The sequence below is a fragment of the Corvus moneduloides genome, chromosome 4, assembly GCF_009650955.1.
Source record: "Corvus moneduloides isolate bCorMon1 chromosome 4, bCorMon1.pri, whole genome shotgun sequence".
In the NCBI taxonomy this organism is placed as follows: domain Eukaryota; kingdom Metazoa; phylum Chordata; class Aves; order Passeriformes; family Corvidae; genus Corvus; species Corvus moneduloides.
The window spans coordinates 14,066,938-14,094,128 of record NC_045479.1 but is presented as its reverse complement, the minus strand read 5'-3'; the positions used below and the strand labels follow the sequence as shown (position 1 = coordinate 14,094,128).

The 27,191-nt window shown below is 49.2% G+C and overlaps 1 protein-coding gene across 2 annotated transcripts in view; it reads left to right on the top strand.

The window, feature by feature from the left end:
• SSPN (sarcospan) overlaps positions 1–27,191 on the top strand; it is an 84,429-nt gene that overhangs the window by 39,443 nt on the left and 17,795 nt on the right. Inside the window, exon 1 of one of the 2 annotated variants that reach the window (XM_032107625.1) lies at positions 25,534–25,995. The exons of the other annotated variant lie outside the window; for it this stretch is intronic. Coding sequence (XP_031963516.1) covers positions 25,669–25,995 — 327 coding nt within the window. The 5' untranslated portion in view covers positions 25,534–25,668. Of the gene's footprint in view, positions 1–25,533; positions 25,996–27,191 lie in introns of those variants that run through there. 2 annotated transcript variants of the gene reach the window in all.

Below are 27,191 nucleotides of genomic sequence, written 5' to 3'. Positions count from 1 at the left end.
GTGGCCCTGCAACGTGCGGGGTGTGCGGCGTGTGCGGGGAGCGCGGCGGCCCCGGCCCCACGTGCGGGGCGGGGGGAGCGGACACCCCCCACACCACCACCCCCTCTCAGAGCCGGGCTGGCGGGTTTCTCTCCGGTATTCCCGGCGGGAACCGCAGGCGGGAAGTGTCAGCTGAGGCGATCCATAGCGATGTGTTTATCTCCGCTGCCAGCGCTGACCGCTCGCTTTTCATTTGGTTCAGTTTTGCTCCCTCCCTTCCTCGGGCTCCGGCTCCTGGAGGTGCGTGACCTCCAAACCCGGGCTCCCACAGAATCCAGCGGCTTGGGGAGGCGGGGAATTACCCCAATAAACACCAAACACGCCCCCGCCTGCCAAAACAGAGACGGGAACCTCACATCATTCCTGTCTAACGATGGTGCTGTACAGGTAATCTGGCCAGGGGGGTAACTCGTGATTTTTGTGTGCGGGGGGGCTGCCGAACCGCACTGCCCGTATGTAAAGTGCGAATGAGGTTTCAGGAGCAGCGAAGGCTCTGATGAGGTGTTTGAGGCTCCTGCTTGGCAAGCAGCAAGCGGCACTGCGGGCTTGTACAGCTCTCTCCCTGTTAACTTGATGGCATTTCCACACTGTCCGTGAAGCTAAACCGAGGACAAAAATAAATAACATACATGTGTGCCACGTGCCTATAGGTTATAGGGGTGGGGAGGGTCAGAAGGAGAGGGCTGGTGGACTGCTGCAGAGGTGGGTGGGAGAATCTGCTGCTGGTGAGGAAAGCAAACTGTTACATATGTTCACGGAGTCATAGAATATTCTGAGTTGGAAGGGACCCACAAAAATCCTGGAGTCCAACTTCAGACTCTGCACAGGACAATCCTACCGAGTGCCTGAGAGTGTTGTCCAAATGCTTCTCGAGCTCTGTGAGGCTTGGGGCCATGGTTACTTCCCTGGGGAGCCTGTTCCAGTGCTCAGCCACCCTCTGGGGGAAGAAAATTTCCCTACATCCAACCTAAATCTCCCCTAGCACATTACCTGGGTAAGCTTGGACTACAGAGCAGCTCCCTCGGGAAGGGGGACCACAGACTGCAGGGGAAACTTGCTCATCAAGGACATATTGGTTGCCCCAAGTCAGTCATCCATGCTGGACATCTAAGGTAGAGCTGCAGGCTCTCTTGTTAGTCAGTGGAGAGAAACAAGCAGCTTCAGCATAAAATTCCTCTCCTCCTCACTGGACTGGTCCTTGAAAAAGCATCAAGAAAACAGCCTGAGTAAAAGAAGGAGCTTAAACCTAAAACAAAGCATAGGGAGACCTTTTGGGGGAGTGCTGACTCAAAGGGAGCTTGAACTCTGAAAGAAAAGACAGTTCCCTGCAGGTGATTCCTCCCATGGGCAGGAAAGCAGGGCTTTGCATGGTTTCTGTAACTAACAGACAGGGTGGGGAGCAGGCGGGGTGAGCTTTTCTGGAGCAACCTCCTTGTGGAACACCTGGAGCATTTCTGGAGCATTTGTTTGCCAGCTTCATCCTCTCTGGAACAACCTGCAGATCTTCAAATTATGGACAGAATGTCCGGGGTGAGACTCAGCTTCTAGGAGAAGTCCTAATTCTGAGATTCCTCTGGAACCAAGTGGGAACGGAAATTGAAAATTACCAAAGATGCAAAACATGAGCTGAGACAGCTGGAGGCTTTGTAATAGTTCAAGCAACATCTGGAAACTTCTAAGAGTTTTATAAGAGGTCACCTGCAGACAAGGATAAAAGACTTCAGTGTCCAGAGAGAGTGCAAAATTCTTCTGGAAGATTCCCAGTTTAAAGACGCAGGATGGATCAAAGAGGTGATCAGCAGTGTGAGTATCATGCAAAATAATGTTTTCCAGAAAATAAGAGGCACAACAAAAGCTTTGGCCAATTTTTAAGCCAAGATGAACCACAGTGAAGAGTTAAGAAATTGAGACAATCAGTCAGAAAAGGAAATAAAAGGCTTGCAGGTCACTGCAGGAAAAAAACAGCCTCCTGCTGCAGAAAAGAGCTGGCCAGTACACCGCCTACCACCAACATCCACCAGCATTTCCAGTCTCCAGGAGGAAGGAATCAGACTATTTGTCCCAGCTGAATCAGTGCAAAAGCCATGGTGTTTGAGGAAAATACATCTGGGAGATTTGTTCGGCTCTGTCCATAACCACAGCATGAGGGAATGGCTCTGAAATGGGAGGCCTCAGAGCCAATTTGATGGGGTCAGCTCTTTTATCAGTGAGCACTTGCCTTCAGGAAAAGAGATTATATTATCTAGTCTGGCTGTATGACTAGAATCAACCATCAAATTAGAGAGAGCTGATCAGCTGTGTGCCACAAAGTGGGGGACAAAGAGAATTCAGCTGCAGGATCTGGATTATTTTGGTTGAATAACAAGGCATTCAACCAGGGGAAATTGGACATTGACCTATTAATGGATTTTTCAGTAAAGGGGTGACCAGATTGAGACCTGGGAAAAAGGGAAATGGAAGCACATAAAAACCTGTCCTGGGTCAGAGAAAAGGTCCTGCAGTCCTGAAGTCCTGGAGGAGATGCTTTGGGAGGAGCAGACAAACAGAGCATGCACATAATGCAAGCTCCCTAGGCCGGTGTCCCAGGTCCTGGTGGCCTGCAGGGCAGAGACTTCCTGAGCCAGGAATGGTATCTCTGTGTTTAATGGGAAGCCAAAGATGCCCTGAGAGGCTGAGTGTGCCAAGTCCTTAAATCATGGGCTGCAGCAGAGCCTTGGGCCAGGAAGCTGGCAGTGGTAGGAAGGTGGTCAGTCCTGTCAGCGCAGCTCTGTGGCTCACGCGGGGACAAGAAAAGAGAACTTCCACCTCAGAGAGTACCACACACACCCAAGGTATGTAAAGCGAGAGAGACAGGGGCCATGCAAAAACACAGCTGAGCTCAGAAGCAGAAATAGAATAACCTGAGTGTGGGAAGGTGGTGGGCCAAGACAAGACACAACGTGCAGCGAGCCCTTTGCACAGTTGCAAAATGGGGAAATGGGGGGAATCCAGCTGGGGGACAGAGTCAGGACCATGATTTTGTGAAGGACTGGTGCAAAAACCTTACTGGGGGACACTGGTCACAGCCTGGTAGACTTTGGCCCATCTTAGGCCATGTGAAGTGGGTGATACCAGAGATGGGCCAGTCTCCCCAACCAGCCCATGGGCTAATGGTGGCTGAGCTAATCAGCTTGTAGTGGATAGTGATGACAGAAGAGTGTAGACACTTCCAAACCTGGGAAAGTCAGAAACAAGGCACTGGAGCAATAAGTGAGTCATGGTAATGTCCTGATAAATACCAGGAACTGCACCTTACCCCATCAGTTTGGAAATTCCCTTTAAAGGTGTGTTTCAAGTGAAGCAAATTGTTTGCAGGTAGCTGAGAACCTGTCCTGCCTTTGAGGACAGTAAAATATAAAGGTGGCTCCACTCTGAGGTCACTGCCAGCCCTGACTGATGGGGGAGTCTGAAGCCTGCCTGGAATTCTGGGACCTTCAGAGACTCTTCCCCAACAGGTCAGTGAGATCCTGTGTACGTGAAACAGAAAGGATCTCCATCTGTCTGCTGGATGCCTTCCAGGAACATCAACCAGGAACAAGTAAAACAATCTTCCCCCTAAGTTCCCCCTCTGAAGTCCCTGGAAAGAAGCTCTGTCTGAGCATGGAGGCCCCTTGGATGATGGGTTCAGTTTGCTCAGCCACAACAGATCTGAAAGCTGTATCTCAACAGGCAGAAAAGACAAAGAAAAGAAAGATGGGAACATTGCTTTCTCAGCAAAGCCTGACCTGGCAATTTAGTGATGGCTGGGGGCTTATGCAAAGCCCCAGCTGCACTGGAGAGGCTGGTGAAGAAGGTTGGGCACACCATGCCAACAGGAGGCCTTGGATGGCCTCAACCTTCCGAGAGGTCTGTTGTGCTTAGGCTATTTATGGGTGCACACCGAGACCTTTGAACAAGTGGTAGGTGCATTTACACATGGCCTGTGATAAGTTCAAGGCTGACAGTCTGTAACTGGTCCCAAAGGAAAGGGAGTTTTTCCAAGAGCAGGTAACTTCAGCCTGCTGCACAAGCTGGTGATGGCGAATTTCCACTGAAAAGAGCAAAAGCGAGACTGCCTGGAGCTGGCCCGCTCCCCAGAGCTGCAGGTCCACAGGACTCTGCTCCTGTTACAGAAGGTTTGTTTGTAGATGTGCTAACATTGCAAAACCTTGCTCGGGCACAATGACAGAGGGAGAGCATTTCAGTGGCCAGCAGAATGAGACTTAGCAGTTTCCACCTGTGCAATTCTTGCCAGTGGCTAAATTTACTGATGAGCTCTGCTGGTATTTGCACAGGAGGAACTGTAATAGGGGTAGGCCATGAATCTGCACTAGCTCACTCTGTGGGCCTAAGATTCCCCGATGCAATTTGCCCAGGTCTTTAGAAAAACGGCAATTTTGCAACTGCACAGTTAACTACACCTCTGGGCATAAGTGGAGTAGCAGGGACACCTAATCCAGGCAGAACCTTTGGGATGCAGTGCAACAGTGTTTTGAAGAGTTGATTCTCCAGGAGGATGAATGCAGAGAGGGAGATGCTTGTTTCCTCTCGAACCACTTGTAGATGTGCAAATACTTCCAGTTCACTCAGGAGAACCAAGGAAGGGAAGTGCCAGAGAAGGAATGTGGGCTCCTGAAGGTTCATCACAGAAAGAATCCCAGTAGGATACAGCTAGAAAATGAGCTGGGAAACTCCACTGTCCTAGAGCACGATACACATACATTTGGAGCACAATGGAGTGTGGGCTACCAAGGGAAAAGCATTCTGGTCATGGTGGAAAAGTCTGGAGTGAAAGGTCAAGTATGGCATAAAATTTCTAGTGCACGGAAACAACCTGTAGAGCACTTTGTTAGGTGATGTCTGGAGCAGGACGTTCTGAGATTATTACTTTAAAGCTGGCAAACATTTTAAACCACACAGTTTTTCTGTACATTTCCGACAAGCCTTAGCTAAGCTAAGGGGAAAAGTCCGACACTGGTTAAGAATCAGGAAGGTTGTAGAAAATACATGCAGGAGATGAATGCCCCTATTGCAAATAACATTCCCACAGAAACACAGAGACACCCCATGAAACAGTATCTGACAGACTCATTCAATTAATGGGCTGCATTGCCTGGTGTCCTTGGGTTTCTGTCTGAAGCAGCTTCTGGGAGCTGCAGACTATTTCACAAAATGCCCTGGAGCTTGTCTGTTAGGACACCAGTGCCAGATGTCCAAGTGAAAGATGTCCTCTCCCTCCAAGTCCTAGGAGGTATGGGAGGATTGCACAAAGCTCGAGGGAGAAACACTGAATCCAGAACATTTCAGCAGATCTGTGAGGTGGTTGGGATCCCTAAAACAGCTCCATGTGACCACAGCCTGAAGGGTTGGTGGGGTGGTTTTTTTTTGCAGACTCTTCCAGTCAAGTGGCTTGCTCCTCAGAACTGCCTCAAGTGATAACACCCAGCATATTCCAGTCCTTTGGGAAGCCCCAGGAGAAGCAAAGCACTTCCTCACCATTTTGATGAAAACCTAAGGATTTTTTTATGCCTTTTTATGGACTTCTGGGAGAAGAAGAAAGAGTTTTGGGTCATGCATAGAAGCACGTGTTCCTTTTTTTTTTTTTTAATTAAATGGAAATTTGGGATATTTTACAGTCTTAGTAAAAACAGCGTGAGAGTCTTTAAAAGGATAAACCTAGAGCAACACTGTTGGACTGGCTGTATAAGGCCATACGGTACTGACCTGGATATTTATGGTGGTTACCCACTATCGTGGGGTCCCAGGCTGTCACAATGCCCATCAGAAAATGCAATAGGAAAAAAACACTCTGGGCAAACAAAACTTCAGGGTTTCACTCTTCCTCTGTTCTTCCCTCACTGCAAATGTAGCTGTGGAAAGCTGAGGCTGGAGAAGTTGAAGCACGGATCCCCTTCCTCCCTGCTAGCCCCAGAGGGGCAGAGACTTTCAGGAATGCTGAATGCACCTTGAGGGCACTCTGGGAGTAGCTGTCTGGAAGGGAATCAAGGAGCAGAAAACTACGAGAAAGGGGAGTGCAAATGTTTTGGATTAGCGATAGGAAAATACCTTCTTGAAGCACACTGTGTAATTACAGTAAGTAAGAATGTGTCATTCATCACTTCTTAAATTATTTTCCCTCATTCTCAGCATGGTGGGTTTATCAGAGCCTTGTCATTTTGAGCTCCTTCAGAATAAAGGAGGAGTCTGAGAGGCCAGGTGTGGGAGGGAGGCCAAGTCCTTCTAAATCCAAGTGTGCAAGACAGGCAGAACAGTCTCCCTCCTCTATGAAACAGAAACCACCCCATTCCAGACACTTAGCTGCGGACAGGTGAGTCCTAAGAAGATGTGAGAGAAGCCAGAGGAGAAGCCTAGTGTGTGTTTTTGGGTACAGATGCTACTTGGAGCAGGCTGGCTCTGAGCAAAGAGCCAAACTCCTGTTGTTTGAGTCCTCTTGGGTTCTGGTTGGGAAGGGCTGAGCTTTTTAGCTAGAAGGACAGGATGAGAAATCGGGGAATCTGTTGGTGCCTGTCTGCTTCAGCCACCACCCCAGATCTACTTGGAATGTGCAAGCAAGGAGAAGTCCTCTGCATTGTATAAACAGCACCAGACTGGAAAGCCAAAGTATTCCATAGGCATAGGCACCAAGTGCAGTCCAGCCCCAGACCACAAACACAACAGCACGGAGCTCGGCACAGACACTCAGGAGAAGGGACAGGCATGTGTGATGATCACTCAAACCCACCATCCCAGAGGGATAAGTCAGCCCTTAGACCCATCCTAGTTTGTCAGGACGTATCCAGGATACCTCTGGACCTTGTACCAGCTGGGAAATACCCTCTCAAACATTGTGCCTGAATTCCCTGCTCTCTCCAGCGTGCCCTTTGCTCCCAGACCAGATGGCAGCATGGTGCCCTGTGCTGGCAGTGCTCCCTGGGGTGTGCAGTACCACAGGGAGCTACCCCATGGTGTGTGGGGCTCTGGAGCTCTTGCAGATCCTGCCTGCAGGGTCACTTGCCACAGTTTTCACCTCCCTGCTGTTTTACCAGGCTGCTGCAGCCGGGGCGGGAGCATCGCCTGCGTGCGAGCAGCCGTGGTGGCAGGCTTGGCAAGCCTCCCTTCTTCACAGGGAGACTCTCCTCCCCTCGATGAGCAGGTTTCCAGACAGCTGCCTTTTATGAGGACAGATTTCAGGAAGGCTCTAAACCCCAGCCTCGTTTAACTTGTCTCCCAGTGCTGTGCTCTGTGCCCTGCTGGGGAGGCATCGCATGACCCCTTCCAGCTGCCGGCAGCCAGGCTTTCAACGTGGCAAGGGGCCGGGCTGTGTCTGGGCAAATGTTTTCTTTGTGCGGTCAGAAAGCAGGGCTGGGCAGAGGCGCCGTGCCCGAGGCACATCCTGACAATGAGCCCCTGCCCACCCAGGCCACGCTGGGTCCCGATCTCCCACGTTGATGGCAGGGACAGCGAGGGTGGCAGTGACCCTGGGTCTTCCCCAGGAGCAGTGCTTTTATCTCAGGAGCAGCAGGGACACTCACCCTGGTGGGGAGGGACGCAGGGTGCTGGAAAAAGAGCCCGGGGTGCATCACAGGATGGGACAGTGTCCCACACACAGCCCACCTGTGGGGTGTGCTGGCACCCACTGCTGCCACGGCTTGGCCTTAGTGTTGGCTCCCAGGCAGAAGGTGGTGTGCAGCCTGTGGACCCCAGCAGGATCACCAGGGACCCCTGTCCACAGCCAGGCATTGCTGAGGTTGCTGTTCCATCATCCCCACACACACATGTGCACCCATCCCACAGCTGTGAGGGTCCAAATCATCTTTTCATAAAAATGCTTTGCATCCCAGACCTCAAGCACAAACCTGCCATGCCTGCTGGTGGCTTTGGCAAAGCGAAAGGCATTCACCAAACCCAAGGCACCAGCATGTGCCCGTTAAAGCTCATGAATTTATGTCAAAGTTGGAAGAGGTCTGTTGGTATGAAAAGGTCAGTGTTCTGTTTCATTGCCCTTTGCTTCCTTTGCTGTCCTAACAAGGTGTGAGGAGGAAGCCATAGGCTGGAGGGGTGCAGGACTCATGGAAGTGAGCAGGTGAGGCATGACATCCAAGCCAGGCAAAGCAGTGGGTGATGCTCACCCCACCCTCCCACTCAGAGCAGGGCAGGCAGCAGGTCCCCAAGAATCTGCTCTGCTGCGAGGAGAAGAAGCCATGCAGCCGTTACAGTACTTTCTTTGAACTTCACTCTGTGACTATCCTAAAACAGCCGTGGCCAAAGTTCTGCACATGGATCTCAGCACATGGTCCAGGCCTTTGCAAGGAGGTCTCACTTGTGGGATTTCCTGTGTAGTACAAACCACTCTTTAAAACCCCCGGTGTGTGAAGTCTTTAGCAAGGCAATAAGATCTTGACCAGCTCATTTTTTTCCTGAAGATCAGAGGCACTGTGAGGTACAAATACCTGCCCCTGCCCTGGGAGCTGAGCTGAGATGTGGGAGCTCAGCTGGGCAGAGTCAGGCAAGCAGGACCACTACCACATTCCTATTCATACCCATCCATGGCAAGGAGATTGGAACTAGATGATTTTTAAGGTCCCTTCCAAACCAGGCCATTCTATGATTCCGTGATTCCTTAGCCCCACAAACCTGAGGGGGACAAGAAAACATAGAGTTTTTTATTAGCTTCCCATTTTGCAGATTAGCATTATCATTCCTGTTATATTTTTCATTTTAAACACCTTTTTTTTGGTGTAGCCAAAACCATTTAGAGGAGTTTCTTGAGGCTCTGCAGAAGGGGGTGAGCAGCTGGGTGCCTGCGGCAGGACAGTGTGTCTCCTTTACGTCTCCATCTTCTGTGAGGCCAGTCCATCCACACCCAGGAGCACTACCCTCAACAGCTGGGTTTTTTAGCCTCCTTTCTGGGGTTTTCCACAGCAGGAGTCCCCTTAAAGCACTTGGATGCAGTTCAGAATGGCAAAATCCACCCTGGCAGTTTGAGATCCCCACTGGCACCAGCAACAGATGCCAGAAGCAGGCAAATTTCAGATCTGTATCTTCATGTCTGGAGAATTCAGGCCAGATGATACAAGAAGCAGAGACTTTCTCTGTAGAGGGAGGAAAAAGACCCCAAGATGCCACACTGATATCAATCACCTTGCTTTTGCCACTGTCTGGCAGCTGGAACCCTGGCAATAGGAGAGCTGGAGGCAGTTTCCAGACTGGCCTGTGTGCAACATGGTGCCGTAGGGACCTATAATCAAAGTTTTGATTATTAGCGTAACATTGGTCATAAAGAGGAAATAGAACGAAATAAAATGGAAGTGCAGCTATCAGTTTCCCTTGAGTTTAGCTTGATCTATTTTAATTTAAATGGAAAACGCCACATAACTTATCTATAACACTCTAAAGCCCTAGTCAGTAACATATTGCCAGCGCTAGATAGTGGCATGTTTTAGCAGCAATATGATGGACATAAAGCTCTTTAATACACACAGAAAACCAGACCTCAAATGCTCTGCAAGGAAAATCATTTGGGCCTTGTCAAGAAAATAGGGAGCTTGGGGCAGGAAGCAATGCACAGTGGCTGGCACGGAGTCTCATCATGTACCTTGGCATCTTTTTATCTGTTTCCAAAAGTTCTGAACAGCAAGAATAGAAAACATCCATCGCAAAGGTGCTGTGAGGCAACTTTGTGCACGTGAAGTGTTTTGAAAGCCCTGGGAGCCTTGCCCAGCTGTCGTAGCGTGACCTCGAGCAGGGGGTCATTGCAATGAGCTCCCAATGTCCCTTCAGCAAAACGGCCGGAGGAGCTTCACTCCAGTGCAATTTGCGCCGCAGGTCCTGAGGGCAAAAGCTCTTGGCTTGGTGGGCTCCTCCAAGATTGTTTTTAGGTTCATGAGAGATTGCAAGTGGAATAAAGTTCCTCTTCCCCTCAAAAAAGGCTTTGGAGAGGTGTGGGGGGCTTTTCTTCTGGAAATGCCTCCTTACGTGGAGCCAGCACCCGTCTGGCAGGGACCGTCCACCCGTCCTTGTGCCATGGCCCTGGGAAGGCAAACTTCTTCCAGCTCCCAACAGCACACTCGAGTTCCCAGTCGATGTGGAAAGCACCAGGATGGTGTGGAGAGCGCTGCTCCAGTGGCCTGGCACCGCTATCAAAGGCAGGTACGTGGCCTTATTTCCCACTCGAGGCAGCTGCAGGACGGCGCCGCTTCCCTCTGCAGCGGGAAGCTCGCGCGCGGGGCCGGAAGCCATCATGGAACAGCCAGCTCAGGAAGGGGCCAGGGCCAAGATTTTGTTTTTAACCTGTTTCTTGTTTATTTAAGCCTTTGAGGAAGACGAATAAAAGCAGCCAGTGAGCGAGGCGGGCTGTGTTGCAATCGGAGCTGCGTGCGCTGGCCGGGCCGCAGCGAAGGCGGCCTCTGTGACAGCAGACACTGCCTGTCCGGCCGCTGCCCAGCCCCGCGGAGCCACCGGCGGCTTGCACAGCAGCCAGGCTGCTCGGGAAAGGTGTCCCGGGCACATCCACCTCCGGGCAGCAGCCGCCGCCGCTTTGGCTGCCTGCAGGAGGGCTCTGCTGCCTGCGGGATCGGGGCGCTGGAGCTGCCGCTGCTCAAGGAGGAATTAGAGGCACAGATGTTTTGGTTATTTTGCGCAGAACAAGTACATGTAACTCGTTCCCTTTTGTAGAGAGGCATCAGTCCCAGATGCCTGGTCCCTGCTAGTGCTGCCTTTGCCACAGGGCTCGCTGCCTCCTGCCCCAAGGATGGGGACGGGCCAGTCCTACAGAGCTGCTGTCCCTCTGTGCAGCACTAAGAGATGTAGCACTGCCACGTATTTGATGCTGCAATGGGACAGCAGCAGATTTGCCACGATCAGCCAATTTCTGTTGCAGTTCACATCTCCCTTGGCTCCTTCATGCTCCCCAGATCAGGCTCCAGGTTTTGCTAAGGGCAAATTAATGTTCCATCAGAGCAATGCTTACCGGTGAGAGCAGTGGTCCAGATAGAGGCTGTGGGGGAATGTCTTCCTTCTCTCGCCCGTCTGGACTGGCTGCTACTTCCCCTGTCTTCGATCTCACAGGGCACTGTTTTGGGACAACACTGCTTTGGGAACCCCCAACTGTTCCCACCAGGTGTTACAGGAGGTCTCAGCAACAAGGAGCTGGCAGCTGGAGCTGGGACTGGGATCACTGGGATGGAATTTGAACCAGAATTTGACTGTAGAGCTGGGAGAAGAACCCACAGTTTCCAACTGCAGAAAATGTAGACTCAGGTAGAGGTATCTTGTTGTTTTTAACAGGCAGAGGATTAGTGCCTGTTTGAAGTCATCCCGATTTTTAAAACAGCAACTAAGATGTAAAAGTTGGATTAAGTGAGAATGTCACCATGGGGAGGGTCTGACTGAGACTTGGGGTCAAAGTACAGTGTGTGGAATAAAGTGAGAGCATCATGGGAGAATCGCCAGTCCTTTTACTCAGAGTTTGGATTAAAAGGCAGACGACACTAGGTTGTTCTTCAGATTTAGTTGTTTATTATATCCCAGAAACCTAAATTCTCTAAACCCAGGGTTCCAACAGGTTTGGATCCTCTAACTTTCATCAGTAGGAGCTACCTTCACCTCTTAATGTCATTTTAAAAGCACCCATAAGGGGCACTTGGTTTAACCCATTTCAAAGAGCTCTAAGCCAATGTTAGGATGCTTTTCTGAAATGCTGTGTTCCCCTAAGAGAGTAGATGGACATGTCATAATCTATTTGTAATCCTCCTTCCAAGTTTGCTTAGAAAGTACAGAGAGCCATTACAGAAATTCAGCTGACCAAAAAAAACCAGCTCTGGCCAGTCATTTCAGGCTAAGCTAATGCAATTATCATTCTTATCCATATTGTCATGCAGTTAGTCCCGCTGAGCCTAGCACTCAACTGTCCTGATTTTTCATCATGAATTCTCTTTGTTCCTCTTCAAGTATTACTCCTGATTAAGGTCTGTGATTTGAGAAACTTAATGTCAGATTTTAAAGTGACAGCTGAATTTTCTTTGAGCAAGTTTGTTTTGTATGGATAAGCTTTTACACAGCATTGACATATTTTTGACTCCTCTTTACCTTTCAGTTTCCTTTGTAGATTCTCTTAATGGCTCTGAAAAGATTGTTGAGCTTGTGCTCTCAGTGAGGCTAAAACCCTCTTGCAGGTGTTGTTGTGCAGCGGGGGGCAGACATGAAATGGAAGCAGGCACCAGGAATGCAAATTCCCGCTGCAATTTGGGTCACATGTCCAAAGGGAATTATAATTCCTCACATGCTTTCTCATGCAGCAGGACACAGGACCAGAGAGACTGCGGCCTTGGACTGGGCTCTCATGTCATCTACTCCCCTCTCTTCTCTCTGAAGATGCCCAGTTGCCAAGTCCTGTAAACCCAGAACAAGAAACACCAGAATGGCCAATCCTAACTTGCTTATAGGGAAATGCTTTCCTAACCCTAGGCACATATCACTTGGCATGTCCCCTGAAGAACTCTGATTTATATCCCTTCTGCTTGATTATTTCCAGTGAGGTAACCCTGGAGATACCCACAACCTTTATAAATGCCCCTGCATTTTTTTCAGATCTCCTGAGCTCTGTGTCTCGGCAATCTCTGGTGGTAGTGAATCCCAGCCTTGTAATGCACTGCTGAGCACATCCCCATTCCTCCTGCCACTCACTGCTCATTTTTAAAATCAAATCAAGCATTCCCATTCCCATTCCCATTCCCATTCCCATTCCTTGGACTTTCTTGCCCCAGCTTCCCTTGGGCTTTGTTCTCTGCTCTCTGTATCCATCAGTCAGTACCACCTTTATTAATATTCCCTTCCACCCCATGATCCACCTTTGCACAAGAGCTGTCCAGTCCTCTTGAGCAGGAATCTCTTTGGCTCTCGAGGCACACAATTCCCTGCCCTCCTGGGCATCCCTCTCCCTTCTTTACTGCTCCTCACCAGGACTGCAGATGTGGTATGGATTTTTTTGAGGTCTGGGCACAGGGACTCACACTATAGATAAAACTGTGCTGAAATCAGGAGCTGTCTCAGCCAAGTTACTAATAAGATTTGTTTTTGTTACCCTGATCTGAGCCAAGACCTACAGCAGGGACATCAGCCAGGGTCTGGCAATTCCCTCCTGCAACTTCTATTTCACCCTGGCAAGCCAGACCTCCACCCTCACCTTCCCAGTGTCACTGAGACCATCGACCTGCCCGTGCTAGGACTCCTTACACAGCTGCACAAGGCCTCCCTTGCACCAGAGACCTCATTTTGTGTAGGAAAGTACATGTCTATAATCCCTGGTTGGGATCCATTGTGCTGGCAGCAGGCAGTCTGCTCTCAGCCACCCTGGCTGATGGAACAGGTGTAAAAAGAGTAGGAGAGGGATTATAAAAGCTATTGCAGCTATCAGAGACAAAAAAATTAATCTAGCACTGACATGGTATTCACGTGGCACATAGAGAGCCATGGGAGTGAGGGTTTGGCTGGGAGCATCCCTTTGACAGTGCCTGTGAGAGCAGAACAGATCCTTCCAGTGTTCCCAGTTCAGCTTTGGGCTGTGGCTGCCCAGAGGAGAGCTTCTGGGCTCTGGACACCACACAAAGCCAGCAGGGAGCTGCCAGAAAACACTGCTGTCATTGCAGAGGAGGCCCTCTTGTTGCCCATGCAAGCTGCTTATGGATGCCTGAGACAAAAGGCTGGGTTTGCTTTTGCCTTGTAGTTCTAGCTCAAGGTTGGACGCTCCCGGAGCAGTGGCTGTCCAAGGGCACGGCTCCCCGTGACTGCGCCCATATAAAGTGGCCTGTGCTGGCAGGAGGCAGATGACAGTCACAGATACCACTGACATAATTTTAAGGCTGGGTGAACACACTGCAGCTGGAAAAACACACACAAAAAAAGGCATTTACACACCTTGTACAGGCAACTGCACTATAGGCAGCTCTGGTAGAGATGTTTGCTTTTCAAGTTACTCAAGACATCCCATTATACAGCCCCATTCTCAGTCAACTAAAGCTTTGCCAAGCATTTTGAGGTGATTTTTTCCATGCTGTATGGCTGCCTCTGACATCTTTGAGGGAAAGATCCAGCCAAATGGGCTGGGCCAACGCCTGGCACCAAGCACAAGAGGAGAGGGCAGAAGAAACTGTTTTGCACCACATGAAGTGCTTCTGGTGACCTTTTCGCTGAATGGCTTGAGCACAGCCTTGCTTTAGAGCAGGGGATTGAAATTTGGCATGAGGGCTCAATGTCATGTCAAGGGTTTGCCATGGGTCTTTCCATCACCTCCCATCCTGTACCACCTCCCTGCTGCTGCCAGTCCCTGGGTTGTCTGAGGTGTCTCACCTGGTACCTTCTGATTTTACAGCCCTGCTAATGAGCCATGGGACTGCCAGAGTGGCATGAGACCGTGGGATTTCTGTCCTTTTGTGATTTGAAAAGCTACATTCAGAAAGTTGTGATAGAAATTTTTACAGCTGCGCAGTGAATTATTGAGAGGTTTAGAAGTGCCAGGATTGAACTGACCTGTGCGAATTCAATTCACTGTCCAAAGCTGGTTTAAAAGAGATATCTGTTGCTGCTTTCTTCATCCCACACAGCTGGCCTTTCCATCTGAAGTTTCCTGTAGTTTTAGTTACGACATACTGATAACCCCCAACCTTTTGTTGCGTTTTTCGACATAGCTTGAACTGGAAGTTCCATATTTGAAACCAGTTGAGATTTCACGAATGTTGCTGTGTATCCTAAAAGAAATACTCTCCCTTGCCTTTTGTGCAGCAATGACATAGAAGAGACATTTAGGAGAGGGCCCCACATTTTGCCATCAACCCACCAATTTTTGTCTGGATACCTGAGAACCCCCAGGCTGGCACTGATGGGGTCCAGCTCTATGAATGGTGGTCCTCAATCACAGGATGGTCAGTGGATTTTCAGCCACATGGACAGACCCATCATAATTGTCTCTCTCTGTTGTCTGATTGTTGCCTGTGAACTGATTTTTATAAACGTCACAGCAACAGTGCTACATGAGCAGGCAACTGAAGTTTAAACTTCCCTGGACGTAGTGTTTCTAATATACAGCTAAGAATTCCTCTGCAGCAGAGGGATTAAAGGCATGAATGACCTTGTCATAAAGGCACTTGCGTGGGCTCAGCTGGCAGCAGGACAGCTCCCACCTCTGCCAAAGGCTGCCCATATGACCTCAGACAGGCCTCAACCCATCTCACCAGGCACATTTAGGGAGGCACATCCCACTGGCATTACCTGGAGATAAACACCTGAGCACCCTGTGGACCTGCTACACTGAGAGTCCTCAAGAGAGCCTTTCTCTCATCATCTGGGCAGCCTCTGTCTACTCTCACACAACCACTGCCCTGCACACCTTGCCAGGCTGGGGACTGAGGTGTGCTGCTTTGCTCTTCTCACACTGTGGGACTTCCCAAACAAAGAGAAAGGGCCCGGAGAGAAGAATGAGTCCATAACTGCAGAACAAGATTCTCTGGAATTAAGGATCATTACCAAATATTGAGGAAGCTCGTGGGTGCAATGAGCTGGGATGAGCTAGAATGGGGTAGAGGAGAACCCTGCTTTAACACAGGTCCTAAGGAATGAGTAATAGGAAATTGTTAGTAAGAAACACAGAGGATCTCTGGCAGGAGGGAGTGACATAACAAGACAATTGTAACTGCATCTTTGACTCTACTGTGCTTGTTAGAAGACTGTGCTTTCAGCATTGTTCCATGATCACAGTTTCCCTTTCAGTTAGTGCACAGCTCCGTGGGTCTCAGTTACAACCTGTGGTTTCCTGAGGGATTTGTGCAGGTGAGGAGCTTAACTGTCTTAGGTGTAGCCAATTTTGTGGGTAATACTGATGAGGAGTGAGTGGCATTGGCAGCTAATTAAAAATGCTATACTTTAAAATAATTTTTGCTAATTACAAAATCTTTAGCAGCACTATTTTAACTACATTTTCCATGTTCCATGGGGATTTGAACTCTGTTAATTTTCCACTGACTCTCTTGGCACCATTTAGCATATCGAAATGGCCATGAGATTAAAAATCCTTGGCCATTTTTACTTCTCAAGGAATTCACGCTAGCAGGAACAGGAAGAAGTTTTGCTGCAGGAAAAATGTGACTAAATTCAGGTCCTTTCCCTGTTTTTTCCCCACAAAAGGACATTATGTTATAGTGCTGACTGACCCAGAGGAGCACAGGAGCTGCTCTGGTCACAAGCTGTGGTTGCTGTGTCAGGAGGAGGCTGCACAGGGCCACGTTTCCTTGTCCCATAAGGCTGGACGGTGAGTTATTAGTGCTAAATGACATTCTCTTGGCCTCAAAACGAGTCAGTACCTGTCAAAATCAGTACCCTGGTGTTTTAACTCCCACTCTGGGCACTGGCCACTGAGATGCAGCAATGTCAGACACCAAACCAGCATCAGAATGAGCACTGGACCTCAAGTGTGTTGTTCCCAGGTTCCTGTTCTGCCTCACAAACTGCACTGCTTGCCCCTGTAAGACAGAAAATGTCCTTTTAAAAGGGTGAAAAAGAGAGGGGGGATGTGAGACTTCTCTTTGGAGCAAGGCAGAGTGCATTTGCAGCGTCCTGACATCCTCACAGCAACCCAAACACACAAGCAGCACCACTCTGTGAATTTACAAGAAAAATGGCTCCATTATTTAGCAGTGAAATCTCCAAACCAGCCTCTGACAGTCACTCTGAAAAACGACATAAACATTCAACACAAGAACAATCAAAAATACATCAGATGGTGGTTTTTTTGAACTGAGAGGGAAGACTCACATCCTTCCACTGAACGCATGTCTACACAGATCAATGTCAGCTCTTATTCATTTGCTACTGCTAACTATGTGCGTTTATTCCTGTTCCTTGGGTCTTAGTCACCTAGCCACTGTCATGGATTTGTTCTGCATGCTCTGATGAAACTGAATTCTGGGTCTTTCTCTGGAGCACAGGACACATCATTTTCTTGTCCTTTATCATCCATGGAGCATCCTATGACTGGCCCTGCATGCAGTCCTCTCTGGCAGCCCCTCTCTCTTCTCCCCCTTTGGAACAAGAGGGTATCCAGGAGAGTTATCACCCTGCTCCACCACTGGATTGCTTGTGGACCCTGTGCACATCATGGAACCTTTCCTTGCCTTTTCGAGCCACAAAGCTGCATCAATCTCAGTGGGATGAGCCTGGCAGCAAGGATTTGTTCTGTGTTTGCTTTCCCCACTTGTAAACTGAGCATCATAATACTTGCCTAGATCAAAGGGGGTACGGGGAGAATTAAATAATTAATGTATGTAAAGCACTTTGAAAGATGAAAGATGGTATATAAGTACAAAGTATTAACTACACAAAAAAAAAAAAATAAAAAGGAAAAGAAACCCAAACTGGTTACTGATGTAAGCCTCCAGTGTGAAATCAAAATAATTGCCACTAACAAATTAGGAGATCGATTATGCCAAGCCCTAACACAGCTAGTCAGGGGACTGACAGCCTTGCTTTCTCCTGTGGCCAAGTTATGGCACCCATACGAGCGAGAAGGCTTCAAAAGCATACTCATAATGGGGATTTGGAAGGCAAGGCACTTCCTGCATCACTCAATCATCTCAAGCCCCATGTCAAATGATACAATTCAAAAATTGATGCTGCAGTGCCTTACAACAAGCTGTTCCATGCTGTTCCTCTGCCTCACTGCTCCAGTGGCCAGAAACCTGCCTCTGGTTCCCAGGCTAAATGCACTCATGGCCATTTGTATCCATTTGTCCTCGTGCCAACATTGTTTTAAGTTTAACACAGGATATTTATAGATCAATCGTGTCCTTTCTAACCTCTAATGTTGCTGGGCTGAACCAGGCAATCCTTTTCAGCTTCCTATTGTTACGTAGGGTCTGTGGCCCCCACCGAGCACCCTTAGTTACACTTGGTCCTGTTGCAGTTCATCTTCCTCTAATAGCGATGAATAAAGCTGAGTGCAGCCTCCTCACAGGGCCCACCAGTACTTCTTCTCCATCACCAATACTGTTCAGTCCCCTGTGGGAAATACTCAATTCATCCTCTCTCATATTTACCTTTTTATATGGCCGTGCTATGCTGCCATTTCAAGGCAATCCTGTGACCGGCCAAGGCGCCAGAAACTTTTTATTTTCCCAGTGAAACTCTGGCCCTTCAGCCTTTCGTGCCAAACCTTACATTTGGCACAATTGAATTTTGTCCTATTCCCATTGTTCCCACCCTCGAGGTCACACAGTTCTTCCTGTTTGATAGGCTGGGGCCTCTCTGTATTGACAAGCGCTCGCATGTCTGTGTCATCAGGAAATCTCACCACGCACTCCTCCCTCTTTTGTGTGACAGAAAAATATGGACAAAAAGCACTCCCCAGGCAGCCCTCAGACAAATTCACCAACTACCTTCCAGATCTGCTTTCAGCTCATCTTGCTTTCACCTCTTACCCCACTATGCCTCACCTATCTTGCGGAGATGGTTCAGGTTCTTACAGAGGGAAAGATGGTGCAAGTCCGTAGGGCTTGCCCGACCCAACCAATGCTTTGGAAGTGGTTGTGATCCCCTGAGGACATTGCAAAAGAGAGTCAGACAAGTTGTGAAGCTCTGACATTTCATAACAATGTCAAGCCAGGGAAATATAATACCCAGGGTAACTTAGGATGGGAGGGAGTATTCTTCAACATCTGGAGGAGCACATGCAGTAATTCTGGCAGCACAGAGAGCTCTGTGTCCTCAAGAACCCTCTTACATTACAACATGAAGCCATGTTGGTATTGCTGCTCAGAGGGAAACTGAGCCCAGGTGGAGGGCAGAGACCTCCAGGGCCAGGGGGCTGTTCCAGGGGAGAGGTGGGCAGGGGTCAAGAGTCCCAGATCTGTCACACAGCTCTAACCCAGACCCCAGGCTTCTGTTTCACCTCAGATGAAGACCAGGCAGCTTTGGTCATTTGTGGAGATGATTTACATCAATGCAGCAATGCAGGAAGCAAAGGGATTCTGATTTCTGGGAGTAACCACCTCTTTGTGAGGCAGAAGATTATGGCCCAGCATCTACTGGGCCCTATAGCTGCTAAGACAAGCTCAGGAGGAGACAGGAGAAGATGAACTCCAGTATCCTCCAGTGTCCTGTCTCCAGGGAAGATGATGGGGTCTGCCTTTGAACCAGCCAAGAGGTAAAGGCAGATCTTGGCCATACCAAGATCAGCAACCAACTTCAGTTGGGCTGAAGAAATCAGCTCCAGCACTCAGGCGCTTCAGGGCTCCCAAGATGACTCTGAGAAAAGCCACCACTTATGGTGGACCCTGGTTGGAGCAAAGTAACAACCACTTACTTTCGAAAGACTGACTTCTCCTCAGAAAATTCCAACTGGTGCCTTCCAGAGGACCCAAAAGTGTATTCCAGGCAACTGCAGTGTGTGTGAGTACATCAGGCCTTGAAGCACTGCTGGAGCAGTGAGTAACACACAGCGAGACTGCCCGAGTGCCAGCATGAGACCTTGAGCCAGCTGCAGAAACAGAGCCCTGAGTGTCTGTACATGCCAGAAAGTGCAAGAAATGAGATACGTGTGAATATGCTCCACAAAGTTTGTCCTGGATCTTTGGAGAGAACACCTTATTAGAGCTTCTGGTAGCATTACACCAGCTCAGAAGCAGGTTTTTTTCATGTGCCTCTTGAAAATAAGGCCTTTCTAATTTCATTACAAAGCATCCACTTGCATGGGACAAGCTGAGCATATTTGGCACCCACTGCTATGAAGCTCCTTTGTTTTATCCCTCTCATTAATGAGAAGTGAGAGCAGGAGCCCTTACCCTTACCCTTACCCTCTGCAGCCCACAGTGCCTGTGTCCTGGTGTAAAGCCACAGGCAGATTTCCTGGAACTTCTGTATATGGCTTAAGGCAGCATCCTGAGCCCTGCATGTGCGTGGGGGTGTGTGAATGCATTCCTGTGAGCACAAACACAGAACAGACTTAATTGTTGTCCTCAGCAAGAGCATGGCTGAGAGGATCTGCCTCTGTTTAACCAGGTAGTAATTAACACCTGGTGAGAAGATCTAACAGCCGTAATATCTCATTAACGTATTTTGATGGATGATAACCTCTTCAAATATGCATGGAAGAGAGAGAGGACCAGCTTTGGAAAGGGCACAGAGTCTGTAAACTGGTCATCCCTGTTTTTCATACTCCTTAACCCTGATGCAAAGGTCTCTGGGCTGGTATAAAATACTCACCAGAGTGTGGTGATGTGTAGAGCAAGCTGCAGCACTTAGCTTTGCTTTTGTGTAGTATCACAGCTTGTCACCTCTTCCGTCCCCAGCCCAATTTTGAGGGACTGTCAGTTGTAGCCCGTAAGGATGCTCTCCAGCCCTCATGCAGAAATGTGATAAAATATGCCTTCCACCCCAAAGAACCTGCCATAAGAGTAGAAGACGAGGCAGAAACAGTCAGATCATTTTGGACAGCTTAAGCACTGTTAAGTTTTATACAGGAGACACCCACAAATGCCTGGGCCACTGTCTGGATTCAAGGAACCACAGCCAGAGGTGAGGAGCCGCAGGCACGAGGCATCTGAGGGAACTTAAGCAAAAGCAAAGGTTTAGGAATTTAAACTGGTGTAGCACAATCATTTTGGAGACTGCAAGGAACAATTTCTTCCCAAACTGATTTCTTTTATATGCACAAATTTACTTCATGGTCAGAGGCGATGGAGGGAGTAAGGTGCATTGTTAAATAAGCAGCCTCCAAGGGTGGAGTACCCCGACATAAAACAACTCCTGTTGTAGCTCTTTCCATATCTGTCACCCCAACCACCTAAACTTAAATGCTCTGTACCTTGGTCTTACTCCTAGTGATGCCAAAAGGGCACATGGAGTGCATGCAAAGAATACTATGGGGTGGATGGTTCCTCTGGAGGTCACCTGGCACAACACAACACTCACAGCAGAGCCTCTGGACGCACAAAGCAACGTGAACTGGCCTCAGAAGAGCCTGTCAAAAACAAGCCTCACCTCCAGATGACCTGAACTTTAAAAGTGGCTGTGGCAGAAGCCAGCCTGGATTGTATGTGTTGGACCCGTTTCTAATTGGCCTTGTGTTTTATGCAAATATGCTTTCAAGAGCTACACATTGTCATTATCTGTTGTCAATGGGCACGAGGTTTAGGAAATCACAGCTTGACTTTAAACCTTTTTTCAAGGATAACCTTACATCATTTGCTTTAATGGGGACACCCCCCCCCCAAGTCTGGCCCAGTCTTTGTGCTGAGCTTTGGCTACTTGGCAGTGCTTGGCCCAGCTCTGCAGTCCATGGCTTGCTGTGGGGTGAGGGGATCAGGGGAACAAGAAGCAAGGGTGAGGCAGGGTCTCAGCTTCTCCTTAGCCCAGACTGGCTTGGAGAGTGGTGATCCTTTGGCTGGTGTGGCACATATGGCTCCCTCCTAACTCCAGCTCTTGCTCTGGGGGTGGCATCTCTGAGGGGGCCCCTGGCTCAGCGGTTTTTTGTGGAGTTGGTCCTTGGGCAAAGGGAGCCAAATGTCCCACAGTCCTTGGGACAATGAGGAGAGCCTCTTCAAGTCTTTGTTCCTTGCTAATTCTGCTGCTCTGGATTTGTGTGCTGCAACCCTGCCGCTGGCACTTGGACGGGATGCTGATGCCTAGGAGAAATATCTGTGTAAACGCGGTTATGTGGGAGTGAGCGCCTGTACATCTCTGGCAGCCCAACCACACCAAGCCCGCTCTATTTCCAGGGCAAAAATGGCAGCAGGGAAAAAATCTGGAGTCCCGTGGAGCACTGTGTGTCCCCAGCCCTAGGAGAAGCAGTAGGAAACTCTGTGTCACCACAAAGCTGCAGCCCAGACCTTGCCTTTTCCACGCCTGGTGTTGTGTGTGCTCTTTGACTTGTTGTCACCGTCACCCGGGCTGCGCTGCTTTCTGGCAAGGGGAGGAACAAGAGCAGGCAATGTTTTACAGAGAACGGTGTCTGGCCATGGAAAAGCTGTGCAACATGACTCATTTTGTGTAAAGGACATGAAATTACAACTGCGTGCCACATGAGAGATGCTAGCTGGGCTCAAATCAAAAAACATCCTCATCCAGGAAGGGTATTCAAGCATGTGCTTAATTTAAGAACATACTTAATCAGGGCCTTTGGGCATAAAAGGGTAATAATTATTCTTGTGTTGCTGGGAAAATCCAAGTGACATCCGGAAGATGTATTACTTGAGAAAATTTAGTGTTATTTCAGCGTCCTCGTTTAATCTTTCAATTTCCAAAAATGTAATTCTTTTAATTTGTCATTGCTATGAGTTCCTTCACAGCTGTTTTACACTCAATTGTTAATGCCAAGTGGAATCAGCAAACACAATCTGGTTCAGATAATAAGTATGGAAGATCAATCCTGCATCCGTCTCTTTTCTCCGTCCCCATTAAACTTCCCAGCATGTAAGATCTCTGTGTTTGGCTTTGCAGGGAAGGCTAGCCACAGCAAAAGAACCTCTGGTACACACTGTTCAATCATTTAAAATCAGCAACATCCCTGCCCAGAATTTTTTCAATGTATTTGACCCCTAATTTTTCTCTCTAAATAACCATGCATTGCTGCAGAGATTAGAAATGGTGGGATTCTAAGATGGATATGCTTTTAAATGTGCAAGGAGCCGAGGAGAGGCTCCCTGTCTCAGCATGACCCGGGCAGGTGGCAACTAATGTCTTTGTTTTTCCTGGAAAAACTGAGTGGCATAGCTACTCCAGACCCAACAGCTGGGAGAAGGCAACTCTGCTCTACGTTGACCACATTTCATGGTTTCATACCCAAACCTTTCTATCACTGCACAGAAGATGTCCCCTGAGCTGGCCTAGACTTCTCCTGCCCTAGGGACTCTGGGCACCAGCTGGAATTTTCAAAGGGGCTACAGGGATCTGGGACCCAAGTGGACATCCCACCTATACCCTGTAGGAGATATTCAGCCTGCTGCCCTTGAGCATGGCCTCATTTTTCTAGTTAGCTGCTGTACAGAAAATATATTTAGGCACCTGTTTTACCAGAGATTCTCTGGCCAAGAGATAAGCAAGGGCTGGTTTTGGCTGTAAGGTAAGTGCTTGTTAATTTTATTGACCTTGGGTTGAATCCTGTTCATCCTCCTCAGGCGATTGCTCCCACTGAAACCAGTATGAATAAAGCAGTTGGATTTTGGCCCCTTTGAGAAGACAGCAATCATAAATCTAGCTGCCAGCACAAATCCAGGTGCTAACCCAGGGATTTCCCTGGGGGAAAAACCACGGTAGATATCTGTGGGATAGAACCAGGCAAATGGATGGGCATAAAAGAAAAGAAAATTTAACTTCATTTCACTCTAAGAATTTTTAGGGTAGATGTTTAACTGGGCATCAGTAAAACGTGTCCTCAGCTTTGCCACTTCTTCCTGGTCTGACCTTGGTGATGATCCTTGAACACCCCGTCCTTCTCAAAGCTGTGGTTAAATATAATTATGTGTGGCTTTGAGAGGCAAGATACACCAGGGAGTGCAAGTTATTGTAAGGATATTTTAAAAAGTGAATGATAGTGACAAAACATCTTGGTGGGAAACTGTGAAAACACAGTACTCTAAGCAGCATGACTAGAGGAGAGAAGAGGTTTTTTCATTTTTTTTTTTCACCTCTTGTTTATTTTCCTCTTCCTTTTTTGAACAATGTATCTTAATCTTGCTCTATGGATGTAGCACGAGAGTTATGTGTGCAGAAAGCATCTGAAATCACTTTGTTTCTAGTTTTCTTTCATCGGTTTGGTATTATAAATAACCAAAGAGGATATTGCTTAATCCGTAAAACAAAGTGACATCATAATTTATTAATACAGAAGACACAGTTCATTGCTGTTAAATGCCATAAAGAGCTGGAAATAGAGTAGTTTCTCAGAAGGCACTGCCAGTGTGTCAGAGGAAATATTTCCTCGATGCTATATCAGCATGTGTAAGATCCTCTCTGAGCACCTCACCATTTTGGCTAATCCCAGCTGAACTGCTCTGCCACATCCAAAGGCAATTTTGGTGGGGATTTCTCCAGTCTCGGATGTCTTCTTCCCACCTGCCCCACTCCTCCCAACGCTTTGCTCCTGCTGTCCGCTTCTATGGGAAGGGAAAAAACCCCAAACAGCCCCGTGGTGGGGACAGAGCAGGGTGGTCCATTTAAGGTTCTCTAACTGGTGTTAGTGGGGCAGCAGCACAAGCCCACTTGTCCGCAGGGTGTTCCTGTGCCAGCAGGGACACGGAGCTGCACGCATGGAGGAACGATGCCTTACATCAGGCTGTACACACTCGGCCCCGGGCCAGCAAAGAATTTAAGCACCTGTTTACCCCTAAGCTTTTGAGTAATTCCTCTGGCCTGAGCCTAGCACAGGCTTCCCACAGCCTCCCACTTCCCATGGTCTTCCTTTGCAGGAGTTGTGCACCGTGGCCTGGCTGAACTCAGGGCTGCGGCACAGCCCTGGCACGGCACCACTCAGCACCCACCTCTCCTTGCTCCCTCCACCTCACAGAGCCAGAGTTCAGTCTCTGCAAACCCCGGTCTGGCTGGCACCTCCATGGATGAGCCCCTCCAATGTCCAAGAGGCTTTGCCAGGACTCCCAGCGCTGGATTCAGCCACAGAGCAATTTTTGAGTATTTCAGGAGAAATTCCACCACTTCTGTTGTTGTGCTGTGTCCAAGCACCAGCCTGAGCCCACGTATGGATGAAGTGCAGTGACCACATGGCCACAATAAGACATTCCTCTGTCTTTTAGGTAACACAAACAGTCTTCCTGGCGTGGATAACTTGCAGCCCTGGAAACACACCCAGTGGATGTTCTCTCCACGCTCTACCACTGCCTGCCCAGAAGCACCAGTCCTCACTGCTGGTCCCTGTTTGCCTTGTTATAAAACATGCCTGGCTGTGCTTTTGCAACTTCTGGGAAGAGACAGGATCCCTTTTGTCTCCCCAGGACATTAACTTGTATTTTCATTTGTATAGATTTTGTACTTTCTGTACACGCAATCAGCTCCCTCCCACTGGAACGCGGCTATTTAAAGTGGTTCAGCGGGCGTGTGGAACGGGCACGGTGCTGCCTGGGTTCCGCCAGCCGCGCCCTGCCGGTAGCCCCCAGGGGAGCCAGGGTGCCATAAGCTCCTACCTGCCTGCCCCCTGCACTGGCACTTGAGCGCTCCCGGCTCCCTGGCCAGGCAGATTTCCCTGCTGCTCATCAGCCGGCAGTGCGGAATTCCTGCCCTGCTGTTTGCCCGCGCGGCTCGTCCCCGAGTCCCAAAGGTGTGCTCGCACCTGTGCAGCCGTGGCAGCGCACACGCCCAGCCCTGTGTGTGCACAGCCGGCGCCTGCACGTTGGCAGTTCGCTACCCCCCTTGCATCCCCCCTTCTCCGGGCTATATGTGGCATTTCGAAGCTCTGACAATCTGCTTCCAAATGTTTTCCATATTTGTTCAGCCTCCTTGGTTCAAATACCAGGAACAACTCAGCCGGCACAAAGCGAAGCTTCGGGGGGCACAAAACTCACTCCCCCATCGGCGTGCGCGCACACACTCGCACGTGAAAGCCTAAAGTCTGTCGGCATGGGAAAGGAGGAGAAGAAAGCCCAGCACAGCACGTCCCCGAATAACCAGAGCCAGACAGGGAAGGCACCCGGAGAGGAGAAAAGCACCGGCTCGACGCAGGAGTCGGCGATGAAGAAGAAGAAGAAGAAGCAGAAGAAAGCCAAGGGGGATCCCAAAACTGCCCAGGAGGAGGAATCCCACACTTGTTGTGGCTGCCGTTTCCCGCTGCTGTTTGCGTTGCTGCAGCTGGCGTTAGGCACCTCTGTAACAGTGCTGGGCTTCCTTATGGCAGGCATCAGTTCCTCTCTGCTAGTCAGAGACACTCCGTATTGGGCTGGGATAATTGTAAGCATAAAGTCTGTTTCTCCATAAAGTGCCTTTGCCAGCATTAATGCAAGCTGCATGACGCTCCACTTTAGACTAACCAACTGCATGCACACCACCATTTGAGTTATGCTAACTATAAATATTCCTGGGATTAATTGTCTGGCTATACTTTCCCAAGGAAAACTTGGGAAAACTGCTCCTGCAGAATAACACAGCCTTTCGTATTCTTCCCTGCAATGCCCAACAGACCTGAAATAAAATACAGGGCTGCTGTTCACTGGATGTATGTGTTAGCTTGTACTTTGCAGTGAACTCCTGCCTGGTGATGCTGAAAAAACAATGTTAACTTCTTCCGCTGCCTACCCTCTTTGCCCACCAAACCATAACCATCAGGTTTTGGAAGTGAGAGCATAACTCTGTAACTCGCAACTTTTAGCTGGGCAAGGAGAGCAATGGCTGTCCCAGAGCTTCCTCATTGTGCTGTGCTGGAGAACCGCTGGGATTTAACCCTCTTCCTGCTGCTGCTCCTGGCTGCACGTGGCCATGGGGAAGGGGATAGCACTGGTGGATGTGGCAGGGAAAGGGAGCCCGTCCCAGGGCCTGCTGGTGGCTCCTGCCAAGTCACTTTGGAGTGACACGCCAGCCTCACTGCGTGGGCGGGGGAGACTGGGCAGAGGGCCGCGTCCTGCTGGGTGTAAATCAGAGGCATCCCTGCTGGGGAAGCCTGGGTTGTCCCCAGCAGCAGCCACCCCTGCAGAGGTGGGGACAAGGTGTGTGGTGCCATCCGTGGTGTGACTCTGCTGGCTGTGGGTTTGGGGACGTGAGGTTTGCCTGTGGAGAGACGGGGTCAGTGATTATGAGCCTGGGATAGGCCGTGGATAAAACTGAGCATGCAGGTTTCTTCGTAGGCAGCAGCTTTCAGGAAAATATATCCTGAAAATATGCCCTGATGTGTTAGCACAGTTCTGGGTGTCATCAGACTGTAAGAATTCCCAGCAAATAAATTCATGTTTAGGTACTTAGAGAAAAGATTTCTCAAAGTGCTGAACAGCTATGGGAGCATCTCCTGTAAATGTAATTCCTTGTTAGAAGATTATCTGGGCATCTGAACTGATTGAGGTTTGCTGTGTCAATCCTACTGGGCAACCCTTCAGAAGGTGGAAGGGTCAGGGCCTGAGATCCCAAAGGAAGAGCTCCTCTGACTCATCTCTTCA